The sequence below is a fragment of the Phalacrocorax carbo genome, chromosome 10, assembly GCF_963921805.1.
Source record: "Phalacrocorax carbo chromosome 10, bPhaCar2.1, whole genome shotgun sequence".
In the NCBI taxonomy this organism is placed as follows: Eukaryota; Metazoa; Chordata; class Aves; order Suliformes; family Phalacrocoracidae; genus Phalacrocorax; species Phalacrocorax carbo.
In genome coordinates this window covers 20,989,717-21,004,972 of record NC_087522.1, presented here as the reverse complement: position 1 = coordinate 21,004,972, position 15,256 = coordinate 20,989,717, and the positions used below count along the sequence as shown (strand labels likewise).

Genomic DNA, 15,256 nt, shown 5'->3' with positions numbered 1-15,256 from the left:
TAAGCGCTGATGATTAAAAAAGATAACATTTTTGCAAATATTATTATACAACAGCTGAATAATGTATGTTGGTTAAAAAAAAATCATTAAAAACACATGGAGAAATAAATTTTACCTACCTTTCTGATAGAAGAATTTTCGATAATAATATGCACCAAGGTCTACGTGTTCAACAATGTATCTTTTCACTCTGTCTAGATGTAAAATCAGATTCTCCTTGGGAACTTCCAGAACTGCTACTCCAGCGTTCGTACAATGAGAACTCAGAGTTGACTCAAATGAGGCACTTTCACATCCACTGAAGGAACCTGAATTAGATTTGGAAAGGCTGATCTTCCTCTCCCCTTCCCCACCAATCTCGTTACGAAAATACGGACAACTCATTACAAGTTCATTGCTTTTATCGTCCCCCTGGTCCATATTGAGACTTCCTTTTGAATTCAGGTCTTCAGTGCTGCCCATTGGAGAATTGAAACTTGCAGAATGGGACAAGGGTCCAGAGACAAGTGATGCTACAGCAGCAGCAGATGCACCTGTGGTTGTGTTCCTCCTTTTAATAACATTATGCCTGTTGATTGCTGCTTCATTTAAATCAAATAAAATACTCTGTACATCATAATGAGCAAAACACTTTGGACAAGTCCAAGGCTTGACACTATCTTCTGACCTGTTGTCTTCAAGATCTGAAGACTTCCCAAGCTCCCCTTCACCTTTGGCATTGCGCAGCTTACGAAAAATGGACGAATCTCCTGTCTCTGATTTTGAGCGTCTCTTGAGTGGCTTCTCCCTTTCCTTAAAGAGCCTCAGGTTTTCCCTTTGAGTAATAGGTCCATCTATCACATCTAGAGAGAATCCTGAACCCTTGCTTCCACTGGCGATCAGGAGTTCACTGAGCTTAGTTGTGGCTGGGCTTCTCTGATCAGACTTTTCATCTTTATAGCCCTTCAGTAAGTCAAAAAAACTTTCCCCTGAAGTTCCCTGCTTATCTATGGAAGATGTGCTGCCATACTCCCTGTGCAGAGATGGTCCAGATTTAAAAGTGGGTGAAATACATTCATCAAAACTATCCACATCAAGCTCACTTATGGTAATGTCACTATTGCTGCGCTGTCTTATCCTGCGAAGAGCTTTCCTTGGGGAACTGGGATAGCCATCAGGTGTAAGAAACCTGGAGTCTAGATTCTCAGATTGTCTGGTCTTGTTTTTAAGTGTGCTCTGGATGCTCTTTAACATGACCGAATCACTAGCATTCAGGTTAACAGAGCTTCCCTGACTCCCAGGACTGCTTTTAGAAGACATGCTGTCAAGGCAACTTGATGTTTCAATATCTTGACTAGATCTGGTTGTTTCCTTGATGTTCTCCTTCCTTGGGGGCCAATCAGCAATCCTCGCCCTGACCCCCATTTTAGGGACTCCAGGGGTAGAGGTAACGTGATGAGAACTTTCATTGCGAGGAGGTCCAACTGGCGCCATGACTGCAGATCCTAAGCTGCCATTCTGTGACCTGAAGCGCCTCATATAAAAGTCATCCGAGTGGACTTTTGAGGTGCCATCTGTTCCGACTGATACCCCTGTGGCAACAGCCCTTTCGGTCTGGGACCGCTTCAAGCTGGTCATGATCTTTCAGTATGTTCAACCTTAGTAAGTTCCAAGAGAAAACACAGTCATTTCTGCTTTTTAAATGCACAGTTCTCTTTCGGAGAATAGTCTCCAAAATATACAATGGTTGCATGAGATCTTAATCATGGACATTTAAGGACACAGTTAAATGCAGGATGTCTAGAAAATTCAGATATTCAGTAGGTTTTGATAGGCAATAATTTCCTTTAACTTTTGCATTTTAAGAAGTAGCCATGCTCCAATACATTCAAATTGTTTTAACATCACTTGTGCTCCAATGTGTCAGAGCTGTAATCCAATTGCTTATGCTTCTTTTAAGCCTAGAACAGAGAAAAAGGGAGATAAAAGCATTAATCATTTAATATATCACTTTTTTGTAACTGCAACTATCAAAGTAATTATTACACAGAATTACTATTTCTAACAAACATGCTTTCAAATCTTGTTGATCATCTCAGAAATGCAGAGTTGTGTTCTATGCTGGTGAAGAGTTCTCTAGACATTGTTGGTTTGCCTTCTGAAAAAACACTTTTACACTTGGATTCCACACCTAAATACAATTTTTTCCTTATGAACTGATTAGTAATACTTTTCGTTGCGTTACTGGACAGTTTTACAAAGCACAAGTAGGGAGCTAATTTCCTCCGCTGAAGGACACATACAGCATACATTTCCTGTAGAAACTATAAAGGAGCCAGATCACACACCAAATTTTGTTTTAAATACTTTAAGTATTTTACCATCCACAAGTCATACATCCTTGGTTGCAATTAGGTATTAACAATGCCTATTCAACTTTTTCATTAATGTAAATAACTATGATATGCCAACAAAAAAAAACAAAAGGAAAGGAAGCCAACCAGCAAAAAGATTACAAAACTTAACAGAGAGAATGGCTGTCAAAATAATTTATTCTGTGTTTTGCACAGCCTTATTTGCAGATTAGGTGGATAGTCCAGAAAGTACGTATTACCTCTGCCCAGATTTCACAACACATAAAAAGGCTAAAGCTGAACAGAAGCACTTAACTTTTAAATAAACTTGATATGAAAAGTTCCATTTATTTCCCTGGTTAACAAAATATTGTCTGCCACAGCTCCTGTATAATCCAGCTTTACAAAGACATGGAAATTAAATGCTTTCCCATACCTCATCAGTACTGAAATGATTACAAAGCATTTAGTATGCTACCCTTTGGGAAGCTTTAAAAAAAAATAATCCACAAATACATTCTTCCTGGTAGAAGACAAAAGCATGAGACTGTCAAGATAAAATCTTGCATTGCTGTGTACATCCTTTAACACAAAGAAGTTAATAATTTTCAAAGGCTGAACCAATTACACAAAATGTGGCCTTTAAATATTTGGCAAACGTGTGCAGAGAGATGCTGCTGAACCAGCACCGTGCTGACAATACCGTATTGTCTAGGAATCAAGGCTTTCTGACGCTTCCAGGAAAACTAGTGCTTTCTGCAGTCTCTTCTCAAAACTATGGAGTACTTTGCTCCACACTAATTAAATACCAGGCCAGGACACTTTCTGGTTCCAAAGGCGGCATGCTTTAACTTCACTTGCCATAGACAGCACCTCTTTGAAATAGCTGCTATTTATATAAAGCTGAACACATACAGAATACTTAAAATGCAAGCTGACTGCATCACACATAACAAGAATGGTGCAATTGATCAAGGGTATTATTGTATTTGCACAGCCACTCACGTAAGTGCAGCTACTTTCTGTGTAATTCTGCTACAATGATACTGCTGAAACAATAGGGTTTTTTTTCTACCCATATAATTAGATTATCTTTAGAAAGGCAGTCTAGCCATGCAGGTGTTGCAAAACTACTGAATTTCCAGCTGCAGCTTTTCACAAATTTCAAACACTCTCCAGTCTAAGAACTGATCAAGCTGGTGAAACAACTTCATACAAAAACCAGATCAAGGAAGGAAAAATGCAAACACTGTGCGCCACCACATAACCTAATGTTCTGTCTGTGCTGTTCAACAGTGCCATACCAAATATTGTTTATGCAATAAGCTCTATGAAATGGGAACACTGCGTATCCCTTTCTGAAGGGCTATACAGGCTTGCTTTTATAGGCAGAATGGAAGGAAAACAGAATGAAAACTGATAAGGATTTAGGGCAGGAGGAAGACAGGCTAAAAGGGATAGTGAAGGAAGAGTCAAGCTGAGGGTGGAACACAAAACAGGCAGGAGTACAAGTGTTCGCTACCACATGCTCCTCTTCATAGCCTGCAATGAAATCCAAGATTTCTGTCCCTCACCACTCTCCTTCCACTATCAGTATCTCTGAAAGCAAAGTATTCATCGCCTCCCCATCAAGTGCTGGTCCCTACAGAAACAGATAACCTACTCGTGCAAGTTTCTCATTAACTTAAGGGCAGAAGGTTCACGCAGCAGCTCTAAAATTTCCCAAGCTTAGTGTTAACCATATAGGCATCCAAATACTAACAGTTCCCCCCAACCCCTAGGTTTCCCTCCCCCTTTAAAAATTTCAAGGACAACAGTCCTAAATAATTAAGGAGATATATATATATCAAAATTATATATTCAAAATTATATATGAAAAAATGTAAGTGACCTGTGGAACTTATTCCTGACGTGTTGTATGTACGATACAGTCATTAGTTACATGACCACACAGTACAGTTTTCAAAAGACATACTTTCTCTGTTCCTGACTCAGCATTAAGGATGTCTCACTCTGGGGACCAGCTGTTGCGTACTCTGCAGGTTTTTGCAACTGTCCCACTTCATCTGCTGTAGCAGATAGAATACAGGCAATAAATGATTACAGTAATAGTTAATATCATACTCTGAAGAACTGAAATCCACCCTTGCCTTTGTTTATCTATATATGAATTAAATCACTTAAATTTTTTAGAAACTGTAACTACCTAAGCGTGGTCATTTCCGTAGACCTTCCTTTCCCAGTGTCTAATCTGAGACCTAAGAGCCTGATCCAAAAGGTTCAATTAGCTTCAATCAAAATAATGTGAAAACATTACATTTGATAGCATTAACAACTCCTAAAGCATAGGTCCTGGGTACACTGGTCATCAGATTTAATGGAATAGGAGCAATAATGGCAATCTGTACTTCAACATTTTCTCATATTCATTACTTGCGAAACATAACATCAAAGACAGGGTGAACCACACTTGATTTAAATGACCATCAGTCACCAATAACCAGATTACTTTAGGAACTGGAAAAACTGCAGAACATAAATATTTAAGTAACAGAACTGCTAACACAAAATATGTAATCTATTATAATTAGTTACAACTGCAAGATAAGGCAGTATGGTACCTACTTCTAAAGACAAGAGCAGTAACTGTGAGGAGTAACAATTCCTATTTTGTTACTATTTCAATATAGAAAAGAATTTAATTCAAGGTAGAGCTACAAAGATCTATTTGAACACAATATGGTGAGGACCAACTAGCATAACCAAGAAAACCTATGCTTCTCCAGTTCATCTGAACGTATTGAGGGGGCCAACAAAATACTCAGATGAACGGCTACATATAAAAAGCTGTAAATGAAAACCATATGCAAAAACTACAAAAGAGCGTACATGAATATTTAGTACTGATTTCATTAATTAAAAAGCAGTTAAGAGAACAAGCGTCGAAAACCAATGATCTCCTTATCAGATTGCATGCAGTAAGCAGTCCAAGGATCTGTTCAAAACGGGTCTCAAATCCTTAGGACAAAGTTCATTAATTGCTTTTACCAGCACCAGAGGACTTTGTGCCTATTCTCAACTCAAAATGAGCTACAAAGAAACCTCTTCTCATTCTTTCCCTTTCTATCTATACCTCTTTCATCACTTTGCTCCCTCCTCCAAAACTGGGGTTCCAGCTGTAGAACAAAGGACCATTCTGATCAGACTTAAAAGCTCCTTGTAGATGAATCCCAAGATAGTTTTGCAGTCCTACAGTAGTCTTAAAAGGCAGGTAAGTCAAGAGATCTTGATATCTTAATTCCTCAGGACTGAAGTCAGCCACCAGGAAAATGAAGACCTACCAGCCAAGATTGCATCCAGAAGCCTTTAGATTACAAAGAAGCAAATAGAAGCAGTTGATTAAGAAGAAATGTCTCACTCAAATCAGCTTAGGATCATAGAAAAACCCTCAACTACAACACACCAATCAGCTTATATCTTGGGTTCAGGTAGCCAAATAAGATAATTCAACACCTACTTGTGCAGATGAACAGAAAAGAAGACATTGTGCCTGATGCATCAATTCAGAGACCTTCTATTATAGTTCTTCCTAGATTTAGTTTATGTGGGATCCTGCTCCCCTTCCTTACAAAGGAGTGACTTTACCCACAACCGAGTCTTACTTGAAGAGATTTAATAATGACTGTTATCTGCTGGAAACATGCTGAGATCTCAGACTATAGGATCATGGATGCTAATGATCCTAATACTCTGATATTGACAGAGATAGATTTGGGAGCAAATTATTTATAATTCATAATGTTCCAGAGGAACACTCCCCTGCCCCACCCGAAACAAAATAAAGTAGAGGATGGTAAATGAACATATTACCAGGGATATTTTAAAATACTGAAAACTGTGGGACAAGGAGCTCAGAATAACATTTTACAGCAAGTAATTTTAAAAAACGTAAATGAAATAATCTCTATTGCACAGAGTTCACTGAAATTAAGCCAACTTAGGAAATGCAGTGCAACATACATGTCACTGGAAGTAACCTTGTTAACTTTTACTGGGAAAAGAACTAGCATTGCCATAAAACCTGAAAACTAGCAGCTCCTCTGAATCAGAAAAATAAATGAGAACAACAAAAAATATTTTATATATGAAAGCTTATCTATTTGGTCACAAATTCTTACCTGATTTATAACACAGATCAAATCCCGGGGGGAGAGGGACTATTAATTTATCAGCCAATTAAGTTGTTATACGTACAAAATAATGCCTAATTTAATAAAATTAATTCCTCAGAGGAGAAAAATTCAATTTAATCTTTAGAAATACTTAGCTTTATGTTGTTACCTATTATTACCTTTATCCTTTTCTTCCCAGGATTACTTTTGTCATTATAACTGAAGGAGAATTAATAGGTTCATCTTTCAGAGGAAGTTTTTATCAACTGAAAAGCTATTTGAAGAATAGTTTGTTATTTTACCAGCTATCAGGTTTATTTTTGTTACACTTAGAGGAACCGCTGGTTTTATGTTAACTGATTTTGTGACAATTGTCAGTTCTTCATAGGATGAAAGACAGAGTCCCCTAACTTTTCCTCCTTCTCCCCGCCACCTCCCCACTTCATGTTATCTACCAAATTTGCCACTGATATACATGCCATCAAGTCTGCATATCTGCCCTTTTCTCTGAAAATTTCCTTGTTCCCTAACCCTCAGAAGAAAAACTTTGCTCTAAGGAAACTGAGTGCCATCTGTTGCCGTATACACAATGATCACCTGTACTGATCTGCTGGGATTTAACAGTGCTTTATTGTCAACTTCATTCTCTGCTGAAGTAGCTCACGCTAAAATGTATGAACTTAGGCAAGGTTACACTGATTTTAAGATGTAATGGTAATTCCTGTGAATTACTACCATCGGTTTCTGCACTTTTGTAGTATGCCTTTCTACAGGCAAACACAAGCTTGCTCTGCCGCATGGTGAAACAACTGGAGGGTGTGCAGTCTTTAAAGAAGGGTGCCAAGGTTGAGCTCGTGCGCTGTAGCACTCAGCAGAATTTGCTCCCTCAGGTCTTGAGTCCTGCTAACCATGCTCGTAAACCATCGGTTGGCTCAGGGCACGCCAAAGCAGCTGGCCTTCCTGTGCAGAAGACCATGAAGTCACACTCAATAATCATACTCATTTGCAATCAGTGGCAAAATGTTTGTGACGTAACAGGATGGTAAATGAAGCATAATAAAAGCTATCAAACTGAGACAGATATAGGATCACAGGGTACAGCAATCCCCTGCCTGTGCATTTCAGCACATTTTGCTCCATTATGATCTCCCACTCATTATTCTCCATATAAACGCTACAGTACCTCAAGCCAGAATTGCATCCTCTGTTTTCACATCAATTTTACAACCATTAATCAAGACAAGAATATCACAATACTTAAGTGTGCAAGTAATTGTTGCTGAAGCAAACCCTTTAACACTCCTTTTAACTGAGACAGAGAAAAGGCCCTGCACGTGGTCATTCCCACTTCAACACCCATGTTCCATTTTGATACCAGTGTCACTCAAATGCAGAATTCCTTTCCCGGAAGCTAACTCACAGGATCTGAAAAAGAGATGCTGACAAGTCTTACTGTACGCTATACTGTATTCTATTCCTGGAATAAGACTGCTAACAGCAATAGTTTATTTTTGACAGCAGCACTTCCTCTCTAGGCAGTGACACTAAACCAGTGCCAAAACATGAGAGCAAAATACTCTAGCTCCCAGATACCATCTCTCAAGAAAGTAAATTTTTAGCAACTACAAAAGAGTTCCACTTATACCCCTGCTTTCTGTTTTTAAAGAAATGTTTCTCTTCATGTTTCTTTTTCAGTTTCTAGCTGTTGATACATTGCAGCCCTGGGTAATGGTTCCAGAAACAAACACACTGATCTCTGGTGTGTGGACTCTTGTAAGAGTTACTTATCTGCAACGCACCCAAGTTAATCAATGATTAACGTCTGATACCGTGAGACGCTGACCTATGAATAGTCACAAACCAAAACCAAGCACAAAAAAACCCAGACCAAGAAACAAACCCCAAAGAAAATGGGCTGATGCTTGCTGGTGTGGGTACAGTTCCACACAACTGCTGTATATTACAGTAAGCACCACGGATGCACTTCCCGGAGGTTTGCATCCTTGCTCATACTTCCATAGCAGAAAGGCTCGGACACCACCTGTCTCCTCCAGCCCAGCCACAAGTTTGTTTCTGGCATAACTTTTGTACCGATATGAAGATAGAGCTCAGCCTGTGGTCTCTGTGCTGCACCACCGGCTACATTCCTGCCGGCCACACGCGGCACGCTAGTGCCGGCGGTCAGCGCCACGTGGCTCATGACATCCAACAAACAGAGTTGAGTGAGAGACCTCAGTTTGGAAGGGGGGGGTAAGAGGGTGTTTAACCTACTACCTCTAAACTTCCAGTTGCTTCTAAGGAGTTTAGAGTGCAACTCAAAGCTAATTTTTTTTACGACGGGTGTCAGACTGTGTCACTAATAGGACAATAGGATTATTAAAAAATACAACCCCATAATTTTGATAGATTTTAAAATATTTTCCCAATACCATCTTACTCCGCTGCGCTATCACTGCAGTTGCTTCTCCCTAAACTCATGATTTTGCAGAAGAATTGCTAGAAGCCATTTCTGCTGTCTTCATGAAAGTCATCCAGTTCCCAAACCTCCACAGAGCACCGTTCCTCCATAGGTTGATTGATCACAGAGTCGTGTGTTTAAGGGAGAAACAAAAGCAGCTTTTCAGAAGTGGTAGTCAAATTTTACCTAAAATTAATAGGCTTTATTCCCAGCAACCCCCGTATTAACCATGTAAAGAGTGTTTCATATTCACACACATTTCTGAACATGCTCCTGCCACTATTGCTCCTGCTTCAAAGGCACTGCTGCAGTGCTGGAGAGGAGAATTAGGAGCAGGGATATTATTACTAGATCCCCACGTGAGCTGTTCCCAATTCCTGCATTGCTATCACTCCTTCACCTGTGCCCCTGGCCTCCTCAGCAGCCAGTCACATACTATCTTTTCACTCGAAGCCCAGCTGCTGGCACCCCCAGCTACTGCCCTCTACAAACCTTCCTTCTCAACCCAGGGACCCTTCTGCCATGCAGCGGCCCCCAACAGAAGAGAACAGACCCCGTCGATCTGAATTTCAGACCTCACTTTCCACCCTCAACAAAAGCCACTCAAAAGACAGCTGAGCATCTCATCAAGGAAATGACCATTTTTCTAAGCTTCCAAATAATTAATAGCTGTTCAATGAATTTGCTCCTTTATCTACTGGCCAGAAAGCACAAAACAGATTATTACAAGTTCCTGCATATTAAAACAACCCAACAGAAAGCATCTGGAAGTTTTACAGGTAAAATCAAGCACTATGTAAAGTGAAAAACAAGGTCAAACTACTATTGAAATACAATATTTTGAAAGTAGGCAGCTAAAAAAGGTGGTTTCCCTTATATAACCTATAGAAAATGTCCATTGGTCTATCTAAATGGTATTCTTTTGTGATAGCATATGCAAAGGTAAACTATTTTCCCCTAAAAAAAGGTGTTTTGTTTTTCTGTGTAAGCATATATACCACGTATATTTTTGTATACATCTATCTACATATATTTACACTCAAGATGTTAATGCTCTCTCTCAAAGCCAAGTTTGAGTACACTATAGACAAAAGTACGCAACATAAGCAAATGTAACTAATCGTGAGGTCATTTAAACAACTGCTCGCAAAACTACTAATGATGTATGCACTTAATTAATCTGCATTCACTACTGCTGTATGAAGAAAAGCAAACAAATTTAAACCTAATGCCACCAAATTCCCATTGTATGTTTCTACAGGAAATTTTGAGTTACAGAACCTAATAACCTGGGATAGGCACCACAGCAGAAATGTATGGGGTATTCAGATTGTTCAAACTTTTGTCAAGTAAAGACAGCATAAAAATAAAGATACTGAAAATCATAGTCCAGACTATAAAGTCATACAAGGGCTACAGAGTAAGAGAAATCTTTTTAACAGTTCATGTGTCCAAAGCAGATAGGAAAGGCTGGAATCCTCAAATAATCCTTGCAAGAAGTACAGCGGCCTCTGCTTCAAGAGACTGCCACATGCAGTCAAGTGTGCAACACCAAGAAAGGAAGTAAATTAAAAACCTTAAAGGAAGATACAGAATTGTAAGCAAAAACTTGGACAACATTTTCTATTTTTTTATGATTGTGAACAACTGGAACATTCAAATTTAACTGCACTCAGCTGAACCCTCAACAGCCTTCCACTACAAATCTTTTTGGGAAAAAATCTGAAAACTCAGTAATATCCTTTTCAACAACATGCCAGCTTACTTTTTTTTTAAATGACAAGTTTTGTATTACTATACTTTTAAGCCCTCAAAAGAATACTGGTGTATCCGCATAAGGAACTTGATTTAAAAGTGTAGAATGAAAAGAAAAAAAAGAAATAAAACCCCCTTAACAGCAAAGGAGGTTAAAAGAAAGGGTTTAAAGAAAAAAAGAGTCATAACTGTGTTTTTTAGATACTGATCTCAGAAGATAAAACCAAAAATTAGTAAGCAGCAGATTTTATATTAAAGCAAGAATAATTTCTAGCAACTCTTAACTTTCTCATATTTTCCATTCTTTTCATTTTTCTCTTAGACCATGAGCTTCTTTCTTTGCCTGCAATCTTTTAAGTCACAAACATGCAATCCTGTTTACAAGCTAGTCTGGTCTCCTTTCACTGGAACACTAAAAAAGGCTTCAAAGTCGGTTATGTATTAATTTGCAAAGGCTTCTAAATCACTATGACTAGCAAACATCTAGACCAGTATTTACTGATGTTGATGGATTACTGTGTGCTGAATTTCTCCCAAAGGGGGAGACAACATTGTGCCCAATCTTCTTTCTGGAACCATTTTTTTGTTTTCTGAAGCCTACTTTTATGCATACATGCAAATAAAAACTATAACCAGATGAAATAACATTTTTCTTCATACAATTAAACTGTTCCTGTAGAAGGCATGGCAAATGATTCAGTAAGTCACTACATTTTCTTTGCATGGTGCTTATGGCACCCCTCTCAGTCCTCCCATATAACAGGCATTCCTAAACTAAAAAGGTTGCAATCTGTCCAAAGAATACATTTATTTACTATGTTTGGTTTCATTCAGAGTTAAGCACGGGGGTCATCCCACAGACCAAAAAGGAAAACCATCTTAGTTTACCATTTGGCACACACACTGTGTATATCTAAACTTATGAGGCATCATAAATCCACCAGTATAAAAGCTTTTAGGCTTCCACCTCTTATAAAACGTAAGCAGGCCTGGCATCAGAGATCCCGGGGATAATTCACTTTGCTATTTTTGAGAAAATACACATACAGAGCTTTTTGTCTTTGACAGCCACATTTATTTTCCAAAATAACATCTTTATGGCTGTAAAGTAATAAACAGCTTAGCTTCCACACAGGACTTTATATAGCTTTTCTTGTTTGTTTTCCTGTAGATACTTCCAATGCCCTTTAAAATTAAGACTAATGGAAACACTGTTTTAAGCAACTATTCACCAATTTTGGGGGGTCTGAAAATCTATCAGAAAAATATGGATGGGATCTGTAAACAACTGAGCCCTAAGCATCTGCTGATAAACAATTAACATCTGTTAATGATATTACCTTAAAAACTGAGAGAGATGTCTAAAGCTTTCAATGTGAAATGCAAGACTGATGGACAAACCAGAAAACAGCTCTAAAAACCCAGCAGGGAACAAAGTACAACTACAGAAGCCCTGTACTTAGCTAAATGAATGAATATTCTGATGGCACTCTCCTTTTGCATATGGGAACGTACACAAGAACACAAGACAAAAGCCAGACTGGTTGTACATAAATTATTATATTATAAATTATTACCTCTAAAATATTCCAGGTCCCAATAAGTGTGAATAAAGCAATGCAGAAATAGAGAAAAAGTTACCTGCCAAAATATGCCATTACTCAGAAGAAATCTGCATGCTGCATGATTGCAACATTTATGGTTTAGAAAACAAAGCTAGATATAAATATTTTGGTTGATTCATTTCTTGTGAGCACTGCGCTGTGAGTGGGTGTCCAGGTTGGTTTTCAGAAGACTTAAATAAAGGAAGAACTCTTTACATGTGGAAAACCAAGAAAAGATTTTTTTATTATTTAGAAATTCTCTCTTGTGTAGATATCTCAGCAGGGACCAACAGGTAGATGACACCCTTTGGTTTGATGATGCAAGTACATCATGTTCTATAGTTCCAACATGCACTAGATAATAAAAGTAATTGAAAACATCCAAATAGGCAGTACTCAAATTTTAAAGATAGCTGTATGAGTCACCCACTGAAGGCACAGAGTTATCTCCAGCAGCTACAAAGGGAAAAATCACACCTAGCTGTCCACATACATCAATTCTTAAGGAGGGATCATGAAAATTTGTGCACAACCCAATGTGTAAAGCAACCTACAAACTGTAACACCAGGGAGAGGCAACATAAGCAATTCTGGTCACGAATCCAGACAGTCAAGCTGGCAAAGCAGGATACAAACTGAAAAGAGCAAGCAAGGTGGCACTGACACCTAAAAAACACACTTTGCAATTTAAATAAGAATCAGTCTATTACAAGCGCACATATGCCAGCAGTACTGGCACTTCATCCAGACATCTTTAAACATAAGAGGTAAATTTAGATGGATGGTCGGGTGTCACTAGTTATCTCCAAGCGTAAGTAAACTTGCACGTCTGACCTGCCCACATGGCCAGGCATGTACACTTCAGGTTTCACAACACTACAGATGTCTTTTACCAACTGCCCTTCCAGCCCAAGATGGGTAAACTTATTCTTCAGAAGATTTATTTTCTTTTCTGTAAGTTGGACTACAATATCTGGCAGAAACAAGAAAAATAAACCTCTCTCTTACGGAATCCCAAACATAGTCCAGTGTATCTACTTGAGGTTTTTGCGTTAATAACTAAGGAAGTACGATGCAAAAGCCTTTTTGCCTTATGTGATCCGCCCCCGCCCCCCCCCTCCATGGTCAGTAAAAGGAAATATCTACATCTGTGCCTAGTTTACATGCATGCAAGACATTTTATAAAATGAAAACAGATTTGAAATAATTTAGATTCCAATACTAAACCTTCAAAAGCAAATTACCTACAGAAAGTACATGTGTGGGTGTATTCCTGTTTCACTGCATCAACAGCCTTAATCAGCCTTGCATACTATTTCTGATTATGGTTCATTATATAAAATCACACTGATAACAGTTCAGCAAAAATGTTTCTTAACCCCTTCTGAAAAAAGAGCAATATCATTCTTGCACCAGTTTTCACCCTTGAGGTGTGCAAGTGGGGGTGACTTTCCCCAGCCATGCATGACTTTGTAAAAGCCTTAAAAGCCAGCTTTAAACCACAGGAATCAGCTTGAACCATCCATCAGTAGAAAGGCTGCGGCTCGTCCCTGCGCAGAGTATGGTGACACCCCCTCAGCTCCACCTGGCACCACAACCCCCAGGTCCTTGCAAAGCCTCTACAGAAAGCAGACTTTGAAGGCTAACGCACCTCCCTGCTCAGAGTTGAAATGATTCCCGTTGCACCAGCTGGAGCCACATCTCCTGTTCACATGCTGAAGGCCCTGATAGGGTTTCTCAGGAGTTTTTAGTAACACAAACAGTACTTTGAAGCCAAATGTGCCTTCTTCAATTCGCAGGGCTGCATTTTTTTAAACATGCACACTTTCTTTTTTGGTTTTTATATACTCTTCTATTACTTTGAAACGGGAATTCTATCAATATCACATGTTATCTGTTAGGCAGATCAATATCTGAGAACTACTTGAAAATGTCAGCAATTGCGAAGCATCACCAAAAATTTCTTGGTAGGATTCCTGATTAGAAAGGGATCATACCTGTGCTCCACAATCTGCTTGTTACATTTCAAGATAAATTAGGTCTTGATTTCACCCTGTAAAGGCTAAATTATTTTATACCTCCTTTCATTATGGAAACTTTGCTCAGTGATACCATCCCTGTTGAAAGCAACTCATCTTTCTGTACTGGAACACAGTTTTTTTTTCTGGGACAACCTTTAAGAAAAAATGCTTCTTTCATGACAATTTCAGTAGCTGATTCAGTAACCAGTGTGATGTTAGCATTGCAAATTCTTTGTCATAAAGCAAAATTTCCTCTTGGTTACAATAGTTACAGCGTAGGGTCTATTTTGACAAGCATCCTTTGGCAAAACCCACCCCCTGTTTGAACACAGGCGAATGTAGTAATGTCACACTTAAATTGAGCGCACAGACAGCAACAACACCAGCAAACTGCTAGAATTCAGATTCTACATACATTTAAGTCTGTTGTGTTACCATTATGTCATTAGTAAGCCACAGGGTTGCAAGCCACAGCCTTTGAATCTAAGCAGAAACATGACAGGTGTGTCTCAAGATGAGACCAAACCAAAGCTCTTCGCTGCCAGCAGGGGTAATTTCTATATTTCCCCAGGCCTGCTGGGAAAGAAATTTCCAACAGATGACAAACCCAAGCAGATAGGGAAACCAGAGCTCCCAAAACATAATTTATCCTCTCACTGAATGAAATCCTCTTCAACAGCTACGTAAGTTTAAGTCTCTAGGATTTTACACAGAGATGCTAGTGTAACTAAGCTGACTTACATAAACATGTGTTTGGGGGAGATGGAGCAGGGCAGGGGGAAGGATAAATAATAAAAAAAAAATCAGTCAGCTCAATTTGGATTGTAACCCTCACTACACCTCCTCTAAACCTCAAGCCTACTATGAGCACAGCAATGAGATTATGGCAGACAAATCTACTTGGAGTAGGTCA

The 15,256-nt window shown here is 38.9% G+C and overlaps 1 protein-coding gene across 6 annotated transcripts in view; it reads right to left on the bottom strand.

Annotated features, from left to right (window-relative positions):
• The window catches only part of SIPA1L1 (signal induced proliferation associated 1 like 1), a 233,176-nt gene that overhangs the window by 77,361 nt on the left and 140,559 nt on the right, over positions 1-15,256 (bottom strand). For all 6 annotated transcript variants that reach the window (XM_064462380.1, XM_064462375.1, XM_064462376.1 and 3 more), the window contains one exon: positions 120-1,940. In XM_064462380.1, coding sequence (XP_064318450.1) covers positions 120-1,617 — 1,498 coding nt within the window. In that variant the 5' untranslated portion in view covers positions 1,618-1,940. The remainder of the gene's footprint in view (positions 1-119; positions 1,941-15,256) is intronic.